Here is a 13,538-nt window from a genome sequence, read left to right on the forward strand (position 1 = left end):
ATGTCTCCCAATTTTGCAATTCAATATCTTGTAATCCTGAGTTTGTATCTTGTATTTCAGACTTTTTTTCAACACATTTACGATCATGAAGATCAATTAACAAATATTTTGCTGATAGTTGGTGACCAATGCAGCTGGAAATCTGGTCGATTTCCAGGAGCAATGAAGCAGTTGTGTGTATGCGTACTGAATAAATAGAGCTGAAAGCAGAAGAATCACAGGATGTCCTCACTCATAAATAAGCCAAGTGGTCAGATGAAGATACCCTGTCACACACACACACACACTTCCTTTATGTCTTGCTGCATCATGACTTTCCTTTCAAAGTTCCAGAACATTCATACTAAGGAATTAGTTTTAGACCACACGCATGTATAATATATATATGAGGTGGTAAGTATGAGAGTGCACATACAGTGCTGCATTTTAACACTTATGCATGTGTTGCTTGTTGTTTTTCCCACTGCTTAGGAAAACAAATAAAAAACTGCATGACCACCCGTTCAATTATCATTTGTATGTGCCAAAAGCTATTTAAAATGGTTCTCTGAAATCTGCTCTGAATGGACTCTCAACCAGCTGTAAAAAATTAAACACGTTTTTATCCTATTTTAACTGTAATTGACACTCCAACCACAAGAACGCAATGTGCTATACAATATGCTTAAAATGAACGTATATGGTCCTACTCACCACAATTATTTGAATTAGATTCTTTCTGTTCAGATGGGATTTGTACATGAGTTGGGTTTTTAAAAAAGATGTTTTAGGACGCGACACTTTTTCACGTGCGTAGGCATTTCACACATTATATATGCACTCGATTGCTCTTTTGACCTTAACCTGACATGCAGAAGAAAGTTTCAGGCTACAGTTTTAGCTTAGTTGTACAAAAACTGGAACATTTGCTCTGTGTTGTGCAAATGAGATTTTGTATCAATTATGTGTTATTTATATGCGAATGATCCACTCATAATCTATCATTCATCAAAGTGTTATTTACTGATAAAATGAACACATATTTGAATCTCAAGCTGTTCAATATTAAAAATGTGTAAAATGTCAACAATTTAAATAAAAAAAAAATTGTATTCAATATTCAGAGGTCTTGATACAAAAGGTTTTACAGAATTAAGTTTTCCTGTGGGATCAGGGTGTAAAAACTTTTCTAAGCATTTTAATGCTAAAATAATAATTAAATCAATGCCTTTAATCCGTCTCCTTGTAGTGGCTTGTAGACTTTGTGACTCCACCAGAGGGAGACAGATACCATCATGTCACTAATGGATGGATTCACTCTGTAAAGTAAACTCTGTAAACTCTCAGTAAAGTTTTTATATGAACAGAACATTCAACTGTACGATGAATTGCTTTAAAAAACAAAACAAAACATTTCATCGCTATGGTGAGATATAGTATGAAAGAAACAAAGAAAACATACAGGATGAATTAAGGCAGAGCGGGCGCTAAGACGTGTGTAGAATCTCAACATTGACTCTACAGCAGTTGTTGTGGGAATCAATTTAAGCAACAGTTATTGGCAGGAAAACAGAGCCGCCAATCCAAAACCCCTTAGGCCTTAACCAACACAACCAGACCCAGCCACGAGCCCCTACAGACTTCTGGGAAGGCGTACAGAGCATGGCACCACTCATAGAGCGTGCTGGAATGGGCCAGTGAAAAAAGCATGACTCTTGGCTTCGGATGTAATGCTACGCTTGGATGGACGTAACCGATCATTCACATACTCAGACAAAAGATGAGCGATGGTCGGGATGAGCGATGACCCTGGTCTCCACAGGCCGGCGTGGATTAAATTAACATCCAAAACATATTGTGCGTGAATGCATGTGGTCGCGCCACCCACCGCGATGCATTCAGTCTCCACTCGACAGCACACACACAGAAAAACTGAATAATTTCAGAAAAAAACCAAAAATCTATTCAGCTTAGATTAAGGGAATGTAAAATATTGCACTGACATGCCTTGAAAACCTCTGGGGCTCAGCAAACAATAGGCATAAAAGGAAGAATAATTCAATTACAGTATAAGGACGGAGGATTCTTACATTTATTATATGATTGAATTTCGCCTGCAGAAATATTTGTCTTTGTTTCCTCACCAAACTACACTTCCAGAACATTAACAAACCGTTGAGGCTCATATAATATTGCAGTACAGCAGATTTATTTTGACAAATCATTTCATTTACCATTAAACACATACCAAAGAGAAAGAAGGCACTGAGGAAACCAAGAGGTTGGCAGTCACCTGAGCTGTTGGCTTCACCTGAGAGAACAGATGCGTCCACGTGGACTCCTTTTGCCTGTGTTTTTCTCCAGGACGGTGGGCACCAGGTTTTGAGAGCTCTGAGCTCTGCTCTTAAAAAGGTACCTGGAAGTCTGCAGTGATTACAGTTTTTAGTGGAACTGATTTGGGAATCACTGTCTGTGATTCATCAAATTACTGCCCACGCTGTGAAAAACTGACCAGAATGGGAAAGGTTCTGTCTACAAATCTCTTCTAGGGTAAAAAAAAAAAAATCAATACCATGAATGATGTTAAAAAAAGAATGAGAAAACAGCAACATTTCCAAAAAAGTAATCATTTATTGGATAGAACTGGGTTGAGAGTCTTTGCGAGAGTCAGTGTAGAAAATAATCTGAAGTGATTATACACAGACAAAAAAAAGGTTTTTAAGAAAGCTTGATGCAACTTCCACTCAGCGGTAAATACAACCACATGAGAATGAACAAGCAGGCATTCAGAGTGAAATCACGAAATGCAGCATGAGCGAGACTTTCCAGAGACTTTAATAGATTTGCCAGCATGTGCAAGAACTCACAGGATTTTTTCCTTCTGTCACTGGACAGAAGATCTCTGATATGTTCTACGTGTGTTGCCGTAAATTGTCACCGTTCTGTTGGCTGGAATGTGGCTACATAAAAGGACCACTTGCATTAGCATTTAAGGGCCGTTTAAGAGAATGCAGCCACGGTATTTGGCACAACTCTGTTACTTCTAGCAAAGGACTACTCTTTCAGAGATGTGTGTGTGTGGGATTAGAACTAAAGAGGAACGGAATGAGACACAAAATCAGTCACAAGAAATAAGAACCGAACAACCATGATTCGAAAAATGAAATATACATTTAAATTGTAAATCGCTAAAGCTGCCATTGCAAAATGCATGCGTTGTCTACAGTTTTGGAAATTATACTAGTTTTTCTTGTTTAGGGGGTAAGGAGCAGACGAAGAAACATCAGCAGTCAAAAAAGAATGTACAGGGTCTCTAAAAATTTTTATTTAAGTTTAATTATGTCAAAAATGAGTTGAAATAGCACACGTCCATTGTTCATAATTTAATATGTACACATATATTGTGAAATATATAGCTAAAATTGCAGAATACATCTTTTGGGAATTATTTCTGTCTTTTATTCAAAGGATTCTCATTTGCAAAACATTGTATAAAAAATATCTTGGTATATTCTCTACATAATTCCCACTATAATTCATAATTAACTGTAAGAGCCCTTAATGCAAACCCAAACAAAAGCATATATTTACACTTTTTCTGCTGTATTTTAGTTCCCTTTATGCTCCAGTTATATTCCACAGTCACTATATACAAAATGGCTTGATTCCCGCTTGAAGCCCATGGGAAGAGTTACGCATGTGGACTTAAAAGGGATTATACCATTTCTCCCTGGTTTTGAATTGCCGGTTGCTATGGTTATTTTGTCAACATGCTTATTTGTATAGGCCCAACGGGGCTGAGAGCGCAAAAGCGGTCCACTTCCTCTCACGAGATCCCTCCCCAAGTAACCGCTCTACTTGCAGGTGTGCATGTCGTTCATCGTCTCACAGCGGCGACAGCGAACGTAGCAGCACCAGACGAACTTACACTCGCAGCGCTCTACGTGTCGCACCACGTGTGTGTTGTAGCCCCGCCCACAGCACAGCAGGTTACAGCCGTCCGGTCCGGCTGAAGTTCTGTTACACCTGCGGCCCCTGGTCCCCGTCACGCCCAAGCGCCGGTCCTCCAAGCAGTAATTAGGCGATTTATTGAAGAAGATTAACTCTTCTTTGCTAATAGGCGTGTGGCGATGGTCTTTGTCCTTACGTCGCACCTTACGCTTTAGAACGGTCCACCACCTGAACGCTGTTTTCGTAGCGCTCCTTTAGGTAGACGCCCACGCGCTCGAAGGCAGCCATTGTGCGCCAACACGTTTTTACCGCACAAGAACCCGACACGCCGTGACAGCGGCAGTCTGTCAACATTGTTTTGGCCACCGCCTGTAGAGGAAGAGGATACGGAGATCATTATAGATCTGATCGTTAACAGATAGGAGCTGGGAAAGCAGATTGTTTTTCTAAACAATGCAAGCAAGAAATAAATAAGCATGCAGCCTTGTGAACTGTGATTTGAGCATAAACTGAGCCTTCCATTTTTTTTTTTGACAGACTTCCTGGATTTCAGGCAAAAACGCGGAACTAATGTACATCGGCGAGAGTTTAACCTTGGTTCGCTATAAACCACATTTCCAAGGGCTATATAATTTTTACGGATGAAGCTTTTATGTTCTATCACCCCTTCGTGTTTTGCACCATAAAGGCGGAAGGAGTATTTTGCGAGCTGACGACTTTCATAAAATAGGAGCGTTTGTTTGGGTGAAGGATTATGGGGGCCCTTCACTGACTTGAGGGGAATTTGGTCTGGCTTAAACGCTTCCAACCAGAGCAGTGGTTTAGGGTCTCCAAACACTTACAAGTGTTCTTCAGTCAAGGCTGTGGAATTCGGTGCAAATCAACAGCTTCTCAGATTAATCATGAACATGTGGGAAGATGTAACTCATTTGATCGACAAATTGCCGGAGCTGAAACAGCCCATTACTATTTCTGTTCTCATTTGGTTGCTTTGAAATGTTTTTTTTTGTCAGCCAGAATGAGTCAAACATTCATTTGTTGGAGAGAACTGTCATATTTTAAATGGTAGTTGCATACAAGTTTGTAGTCTTGCTTAAGAGCTCAGAGTGACTCGGGAAACCTTACGCTGAATGATCAATGTACAACTGTAGAGATTAGATGTGTTTACAAAGGAGGCTGTGAGATCACAAGAACCTCAACGCTTTTTGAATGTTGCAGGAATGCTGTCTGAGTGAATGGGGAAGGACAGACATTTTCTCCACCGTCACACTTTTCATATTTTCTTCTATTAGAGTGAATTAGTGTCTATACAGAGAAACTCAGCACTGAATTAAGAGCGCTCTCTAGTCTTTTTGAAGCCGGCAAGCACAGTCACATGCAAATTGAAGCCTCAGCTTAACATAGCAATCAAAACGTGAGTGGAAAGGCAAAAAAAATCGGTATATCAATGAAGCGAAATAGCTGTGATTCAGAAGTCAAATTCACATTTTCTCCAAAGAAAAAATGACATGTAGAAGCTCAGAGTCAGTGTGATTTCAACTTAAAATGGTGTTTCAATTAACTACTCATAATTCTTAAAAGAGATCAAAGAAGCCACTATTGAAACCAAAACTGGGAAAAGAGCTCACACACTCTCACGAAGCATATCAGATTGATCAGATTACGTCATTTGCAATACTACACGGGATTGCAGTTTATGCTTTTAATAAGTACAAAGTCTTGTACCTTTGTCTGTTTCTTTTTTTGTTACAAATAAAGTTTGGAATGTTATGATTAATCTTAAAGCTGGCTGGTTTCCATCCGTGACTTCTTATTAAAACCTTTATGAAAGTACTTTTAGAAATCCCTACGGAAAAAAAAGTGAGCAGTCACTGTTGTGCCTTTCTTTCAACATATTTCTATCCAGCGTTTCGTTGTTTGTCACCCACCTGTCTCCCAGCCTCGCTGTTATGCTGGTTCATAGTGAGCAGGGCATCCTCACCACGGCCTGATATGTTCTTTATCGAATTGTCGATGAAGCGCCGGCTGAACAAAGTCCCGAAGGCGATGTCATCGGAGCACCCGCCCCAGTGCCACCCCTCCGTGGGCGAACCGCTGCCCAAAAGGCTCATATCACATGAACACTCCGTCATATTTCCAGCGCTGCAAGAGCGGGTGACTGCGTGAACCAGGCCGGCAGCCATTACTGCGTAGATGAACGCTGTCTCTTTTGTACCTTAACAAACATAGAGAGTTTAAGCAAGATGCCGATGCAAGTTAAGCACTTACAAATGATGAAGCAATCAAAAAACATGGCAATATAGGATTCAGAGCAGGACATTTTTGAGGAAGGTCTCAGTGTAGCAGAGCAAAGCAGCCTGGGGATGTTACCTACATTCATGCAGAGAAACACTGATATCACACCATAAAAACGAGCAAAAATGTTTGGCTGATGAAATAGTTTTTTAGTGTGAGAACAAATAAATTCTTAATACCCTTTTGACCGAAATGAATCATTTTTACCATTTTATACATTAAGTAAAAATCCCATTTCTTTAGTTCTAACTAAATGTTATTTACAATAAATATATTATAAATCCTAATAAAAATCACTTCATGCTGCGTGCGTTTTAATTGGAGCAAACTAGTTTTAGCCTCTAATCAAATCTAGCCATAAAGTTGCACATATAGTTTTGATTCCAAATTTGGTTTATAATTTTAAGTTGGTTGTCTTATTTACTCTCAAATATATCTTTTCAATTACTTTCAAAAGAAGTGACCTAAACTAATGAATTAATCCAGAAACCTAAAAACTAATACAATAGAATAATAAGCTTTTTCATTTCTGATAGTAAATATAAATGGGTTATATTTTAGACACAATAGTGAGATGCGTATAAAACTCCCTGGATGTGGCTGCATGAAATCAGACGTACAGTATATCAAGTTCAGTTTGCCCTTGAATTGAGCTTGAAATTGAACTGGCCTGGAAGAGAAAGACTTTGGGCAAACCTTAGAAATGGATTCACAAAAATCAAGAAACAAGTTCTACCATTTCAGTTGGACTCTTTGTTTTGTAATCACGCTAATCCTGCATGCATTAAATTCAGGGCCAGATAAAGACCATAGTAAATTTACTATAGAGATGGTTAAACAAAAACAGATGTGTGTTACAGCTGTTCCAAGAATCAAATAATCGTTTCCATAAACATTTTAAATCAAAACAGTTATTAGGGAGTCAAAATAGGATTCACAATCAATAAAAAAAAACAAAAAAAAATTTGATTCTTTGAGCAATTACAAAGTGATAATCTCTCATTATATATTACACAATATTTATATATAGTTTTTAAATAACTGTTTTCTGTTTGTAGGCATAATATTAACATAAATACTAAGTTCTGAAGATGAACAGCCTGCTCTAGGAAACTATTATTGCGCACCAAACAAATAATTTAACCTAATTAATTTAATAATTAAACAGCAATTCTTTAAAAAAAGTTTTTGTCAATAAAAATGTGATAAATTACATTTATTGATTTTGAATGAAAACTATCACACAATTATTACCACCCTAATTTGTCATTTTTTTCGTCTAATGATGATTCAGTCGTGTTTGTTAAACTTTACTACTAACTTTCATGAATAAAATGAACAAAAAAAAAAAAAAAAAAACAGGATTAGAGATTAGAGAGCAAACACATTCAAATCAAGTCTATTTGTGACCCTGGACCACAAAACCATTAAGTAGCACAGGTATATTTGTAGCAATAGCCAAAAATACATTGTAGGATCAAAATGATTGTTTTTTCTTTTATGGCAAAAATCATTAGAATATTAAGTAAAGATCATATTCCATTAAGATATTTTGTAAATTTCTTACTGCAAATACATCAAAACTTTATCTCAATCAGTAATATGCATTGCTAATAGCTTCGTTTTGGCAACTTTTTTTTCTCAATATTAGATTGTTTTATTTTGCACCCTCGGATTCCAGATTTTCAAATAGTTGCATCTCAGCCAGAAATTGTCCTGTCCTAACAAACCGCACATCAAATGAAACTTATTTATTCCGCTTATTCGGATGCTGTGTAAATCTTGCTTGGAAAAAAAAATGACCCTTATTTCTGGTTTTGCGGTCCAGGCTCACATTTCAGTATGACAGGTTGCATGCATACCACTGGTGAGCTCGTAGCCGAACACGTTGGGGTCCCGTCGGGTCGAGCAGTTCCAGCGTTCGTGTCTGAACTGCGTCTGGCACTCGGTGATGCCCAGGCGCGCGCCCTCTTTAATGCTCGGTAGAAGGTGAGGTTTGCGCGCGCACAGCTCCTTTTGCTTATGCGACAGGGGCAAATGTGCGCAACCCAACTTCTCGTGCACTCCTACAGATGTGATGCCCAACCACCTGTGATGCGGAGTAGTGTGACACAAATATCAGAAGCGGTTCTCCTCTCCTGTCGGCCTGGATTGAAATGCCATAACCAGGCCCGAGGAAAAGGAGACAATTTTCAAACATTTTTATTCCCACATTAATTGACAGCAAAGCAGCATAGCACTTATAATACTCACATCCAACTTCCCTGAGAGCACAAAGGGCAAAGTGAGAGCCACAGAAGGAATAAATGGTAAACCGCATGTATCCCACAACCGGTTTTATCCATGTCCGCTTCATTTAACAAGTCCCGATCTGAGCGTTTGGACAAAGACGATTCATACCGGCCCACTGCATCTAATAGGCAATCTAGCGTTGTGTTAATCCACAAACGGCGCTTTTAAAATGCGTAAGTGTCCTTTTAAATATCCATTAAGTCGCAGGTACGAACACAAACATCCAAGCGCCAACTAGTCAACTTCGCCATCGGTACGAACTCAAAAAGACACAAACAGTTATATGCTGCTGTTGGAAAACGCGCAACTAAACACTCTCCTGTGAAACGCTCCCTCGTCGTGATTGGCCGAACCGCTTATTAATATTCATAAGACAGGGCCGTTCTCAGCAGCGATTGGACGGATCGATTTTGGCTTGGAGGCTGGTGAGGGAGGGAGCGCAGCGCGAGCGCGACTGATGGGCAGAAAGAATCAGTCATTTCAGAAGCTCATTTGGGATTTAGAGATATTGGAAGAACCGTGTTACGGATAAAAAGCACTTGAGTGTTTGACGGAGCGTTTTAACTTTGTGTTTTAAAATAAAAGGCAAGGCAAAAGAAAAAGTCGGTTGGATAGGGCACAGTAAGACATTTAGTAGCAAAAACATTGCTTAATTAATAGGCTACTACTGAACACACGGTGTTCACATTATACAATAACTCAAAACTAAAACAAATTTACAATACTTTTAAACGGCCAACAAATTAAGCCGCCTACAGTAAATCAACTAATTTTCGGGCGCAATGTATTAAAAGTTGTGAGAGTTAATTGTACTTATACAGTCAAATTTTACATTTTGTGATATATTTATGATATGTCAATTCGTTTAAGCAATAATAAAGTGATACAAACTCACCCTTCATCTACATAATACCGCCAAATACACTAGTATTGTTGTTATGGTTACTTGCAGCTTCTCGTGAAAATGCGCGCCCTGTCTTTCATATATTTTATCATTACTGAAACGTTATTTCAGATTTTTTTTATATGTATATTTTTTCCGTGACTGAATTAGAAAGTTAAAGAATATTGCCATTTGATTAAATTTAGATACACAAATTAAAAAAGGTATTTCAGTTTAGCTTATACCATGGATAATTACAAAAACTATTAAACTAAACGGAAGTTGCGGAAAAAAATTTATGAAATGCAAATCAAGTTTTATACATGAGCAAAACCAACAGTAATAGACAATCAACTTTTATAAATATTCTTATTTTGAATTTATATATATGCATGAACTGCACCGTATGTCGTTAAAATATGACAAATGAAAATCTAATTGTAAGAGAAGCATATGATAAAGTAAAGGAGCAATGTATTTTAAATTACGAAAATATACATTTTTAATTGTTCAGGATAAGTGACATTCATGATGATTGTTGGAATCATACATTTCATGCACAGGCTACAGAGACAAATATCTTGGGATAGCTCTTCATGAACATTCAAAACATTTGACAGTAAATTCTGAAATTAAAAAGAGAGTTGCTGTGGAATATTTACAGGTCAACACATGGTTTCGTTTCACTTCAAGTGGAAATAGCATTCGTGCCCATACTGAGCTGAGCTTAACAACTGGTGGGAAGATACGTTTTATGAGATATTTCAAATAATCCTACTAATTTTCTCTCTCCACAAACCACTTCCTGTTTAATGTAAATTATGGACAAATGAAACATCATACATTCCAGCAATTTAGAGTAAACCCAGCAACAATATAAAAATGCTTACCATCAAAACAATATAAATATCCTCTTTTTTGTAAACAGCATTTATAACATTTTACATGGATTATTATTAAAGGCACTGGAAAAACACTGGTAGAAAAATAAATGTGTGAGAAACATAAGACAGTACAATACAATATACTTCATAAGACCTTTGGCATAGAAAATACTTCATAAATACTTGTGAACCTGGCATGTGAAGGAAAGGCGGTGTAAAGCTAGACTTCAAAACGTCGCCCGAGCTTCCATAAAAGTGACAATGTGAGGCAGGGTGACATCAAAGGCACTCCACAGCAGCCGCCAAACGTTCCCAAAGCGTACTGGGAACATCTCAGGCCGTGGGTCGGCGGTTGCAGCATTGTGGGAACGTTGCATGAGCGTTGCAGGAACGTTTTGCAAGGCCGTTTGACCGGGGCAGCCACTGCCTGCTCTTAAGCTGCAGCTGCCAAAGTCATTTTGGCTGTGCTTCAGGGGGTCTCATTGAACCCCCCCCCCTCTCCGGACCCCTTTACCATCTGGATCGCTCTACACAAAAACACACATGCGCAAAACAGACACCTACCAAACTCGTCCTCCAATTTACCTCTTTGATCCAGCATGTGCTTCAGCAGACTCGGTGTGTGCAGTTTAGCCCTTTTACGCAGATGTCTTAACACGCATTCACAGCTAATCTTACAGACACACACACACACACACACACACACACACCTGAAAAACACGCACAGCTTAGCGTCACCAGCCGCTAACTGTCTTTTAGTCACTGTTGGCGAATGGTCCCGTTGGCGGCTTGATTCACACACATCCTGCTGAGCAGGATCTCCGAATACACCGCGTTTACTGGTCCCTTTACGTGATAGGACAAGTCGAGTTTGCGCTCTCTAGGCCCCGTTTGCTCATTGGCCGGATTCCCACTTTCTCCACCGAGCCTCAAGATCTTCAGCTTTCTATGAGAAGCAGCGGTCGGAAAGGGAAGCTTGTAGACCTGCAAACAATAATATAAAGTAAATTTCTCTCGAAGCTAATCGCAGTGACTGATTGCATAGAGAAGCAAAAAATGATATACGTCTATCTGTGTCTGGTTCACATTTTTCAAATTAGGGATTTAGCCTTTATCCCATTTCAGTTTTATATCCTATTAAACTGCCAATTCTTATTAGCTCCCTGCTCTACAAAATACTTAATGGTTAAGAGCTTGTTTCCTCCGAACACTAAACAACAAAAATACATCGTAAAACAGTAAAAAGTATCAAAAACAAGCAACTGGAGCAAAAGATCTTTATGTTATGTATCGGTAGGTCTCAATCTGCTGGCCTGCTGTCAGATGTGGCCGTGATATCAGTCCCAGATGTGAGCAGGTTTGATTTTTCCACCCTTATCGCACATGTAGCGAGCTAATACATCTGTTCCCAACCTGCCCTTTATTTGCTAGTAAAAACCCGCCTAATTGCTAATTACTCATTAACTGATCTGCCAGGCACTTTTACGGTGAAGTAAAAAAGGAATGGCTTCTCTTTTAAAAGATTTATTGGGCTGGAAGGCTGGAAATGTGTTTCTAGCAGGATCTATATGCATGTATATGAAAAGAAGAAAAGTTTCATTCGCGCACATGGATTTGTGATCTGAAAATACAAAGTTAATCACATACGCCTTCTGTGTAGGAAATTGCACCCATAATAACATAATTGCAGATACAAATTTCAAAGAATTAGCACAGGGGCCCTGGTTCAACAACGTGGTTATGAAAATGAATTATGTTCTTTGGCTTTGCATGTTTTGTGGACTGTTGGATGAGAACTCTGAAACAGTGTATCTCCGTTTATCAATCGAAATAAATTGCAATAATATTTACAACTTACAAAATTACAATTTTACTGTATTTCTACTTAAATGCAGCATTGGTAGGTATACTGCATATTATATTTCTGAAAGTAAATCTACGTTTCTTATCAGTAAGCCTCTTTAAATTAATAAAAGCATTAATGCGAGGCAGGTCTTAGTACATAAATAAATAATTGTGCTGCCTTTTTATTGTACATATGTGAATGTAGCAATGATAACGTCATTCAAAAGATTTAATGTTTATTCTGAAAGTCAGCATTTATTTCATATAACCACTAACAATGGGAAATATATAATGTACAATAACTTAACTATAAAAAGCTTATATATATTACTCTAAAATGCTTTTTGCTGTAACTTTTACTATGATTTTTAAAAAATGTATTACATTACTTAAGTATTCAGTGTCACATGATTCTTCAGTAATCATCTTAATAATGCGGATTTGCTGCTAAAGAGACATCATTATCAATGTTGAAAGCATCTGTTTTTCTTTTTTTGTGAAAATTGTGAGATTCTTTGACTAATAGAAAGTTTATGTAATTGTCACTTTTGATCAATTTAATGGGTCCTTGCTGAATAAAAGTTAAATGTAAATAATATATATTTTTGTTCTTTTACCTCATGGAAATGGCAGGCACATCGTCCTTGCAGGAACTCCTTATAACGACCCATGGTGATGCTGAGGGTGTCAATGACCTCATATCCAAGACTCTTGGCGCTCTCCAGAATATTTTTGTTCAAATTATAGAGCTCTTGCACTCCATTCTAGAACCAATGAATGAACATGACAAAGTCTGACACATTTATAGATGTCAATAAATGAAACTGAAAAGCTAGACCATCTGGACTACGGGACATTTTGTGATCTCCAGTGGATCTTACCAGTGGAAGAGAGCGTATACCATCCACAGGCAGATGGAAACCCATTCCCAAAGACTTCACCACCACCATGATTTTCTCAAGACCCTCCCTTGGAGATAAATTAGAGATCTGATGTTAAACATCCAAAGCCATTTAATAGAAAGATTGACAGCAAACTACATAAAACAAAACCAGAATCCTAAAAGAGAAAGAAAAGCCTTTGCCATTAGAACATTGCTAATTAAAATGTAGGTGAGTCAAGCTAATAATGCGCCGGCTGGTTTTGTGTTGCATTTGGGAACATGTTTACCTCTCTAAAACCTGCTGAATGGTCCTCAGATGGTTCAGGTTCAGCCACTGCACCCCACCAGCGACCAGCACTGTCTGAGGCGAGTTCTCCAGGGGTTGTGACCTGTGCCGTGGAAGTGGTTTAAGAGAAAAGGTTAAAGATCAACAGAACATCCTGAAGACATAATCAACAATCCATAGCATGAACTGACCCATAATTTCAAGCCAAAAATTTGAAAAATGTAGCAGAAATCACAAACT

General features: G+C 38.3%; 2 protein-coding genes across 2 annotated transcripts in view; both read right to left on the reverse strand.

Annotated features, from left to right (window-relative positions):
• Nucleotides 1–2,628: 2,628 nt before the first annotated feature.
• wnt16 (wingless-type MMTV integration site family, member 16) lies at nucleotides 2,629–8,788 on the reverse strand. Its single transcript, XM_043236340.1, is given in 5 exon segments — nucleotides 2,629–4,142; nucleotides 4,144–4,299; nucleotides 5,859–6,145; nucleotides 8,088–8,314; nucleotides 8,479–8,788. Coding segments are annotated over 5 exon segments (1,071 nt in total). The 5' UTR covers nucleotides 8,571–8,788; the 3' UTR covers nucleotides 2,629–3,833.
• Nucleotides 8,789–9,793: 1,005 nt separating this feature from the next.
• Nucleotides 9,794–13,538, reverse strand: part of cped1 (cadherin-like and PC-esterase domain containing 1) — a 46,335-nt gene continuing 42,590 nt past the window's right edge. The window contains 4 exon segments of the mRNA XM_043237705.1: nucleotides 9,794–11,268; nucleotides 12,747–12,893; nucleotides 13,011–13,098; nucleotides 13,300–13,401. Coding sequence (XP_043093640.1) covers nucleotides 11,044–11,268; nucleotides 12,747–12,893; nucleotides 13,011–13,098; nucleotides 13,300–13,401 — 562 coding nt within the window. The 3' untranslated portion in view covers nucleotides 9,794–11,043.

The sequence above is a fragment of the Puntigrus tetrazona genome, chromosome 4, assembly GCF_018831695.1.
Source record: "Puntigrus tetrazona isolate hp1 chromosome 4, ASM1883169v1, whole genome shotgun sequence".
Classification (NCBI taxonomy): domain Eukaryota; kingdom Metazoa; phylum Chordata; class Actinopteri; order Cypriniformes; family Cyprinidae; genus Puntigrus; species Puntigrus tetrazona.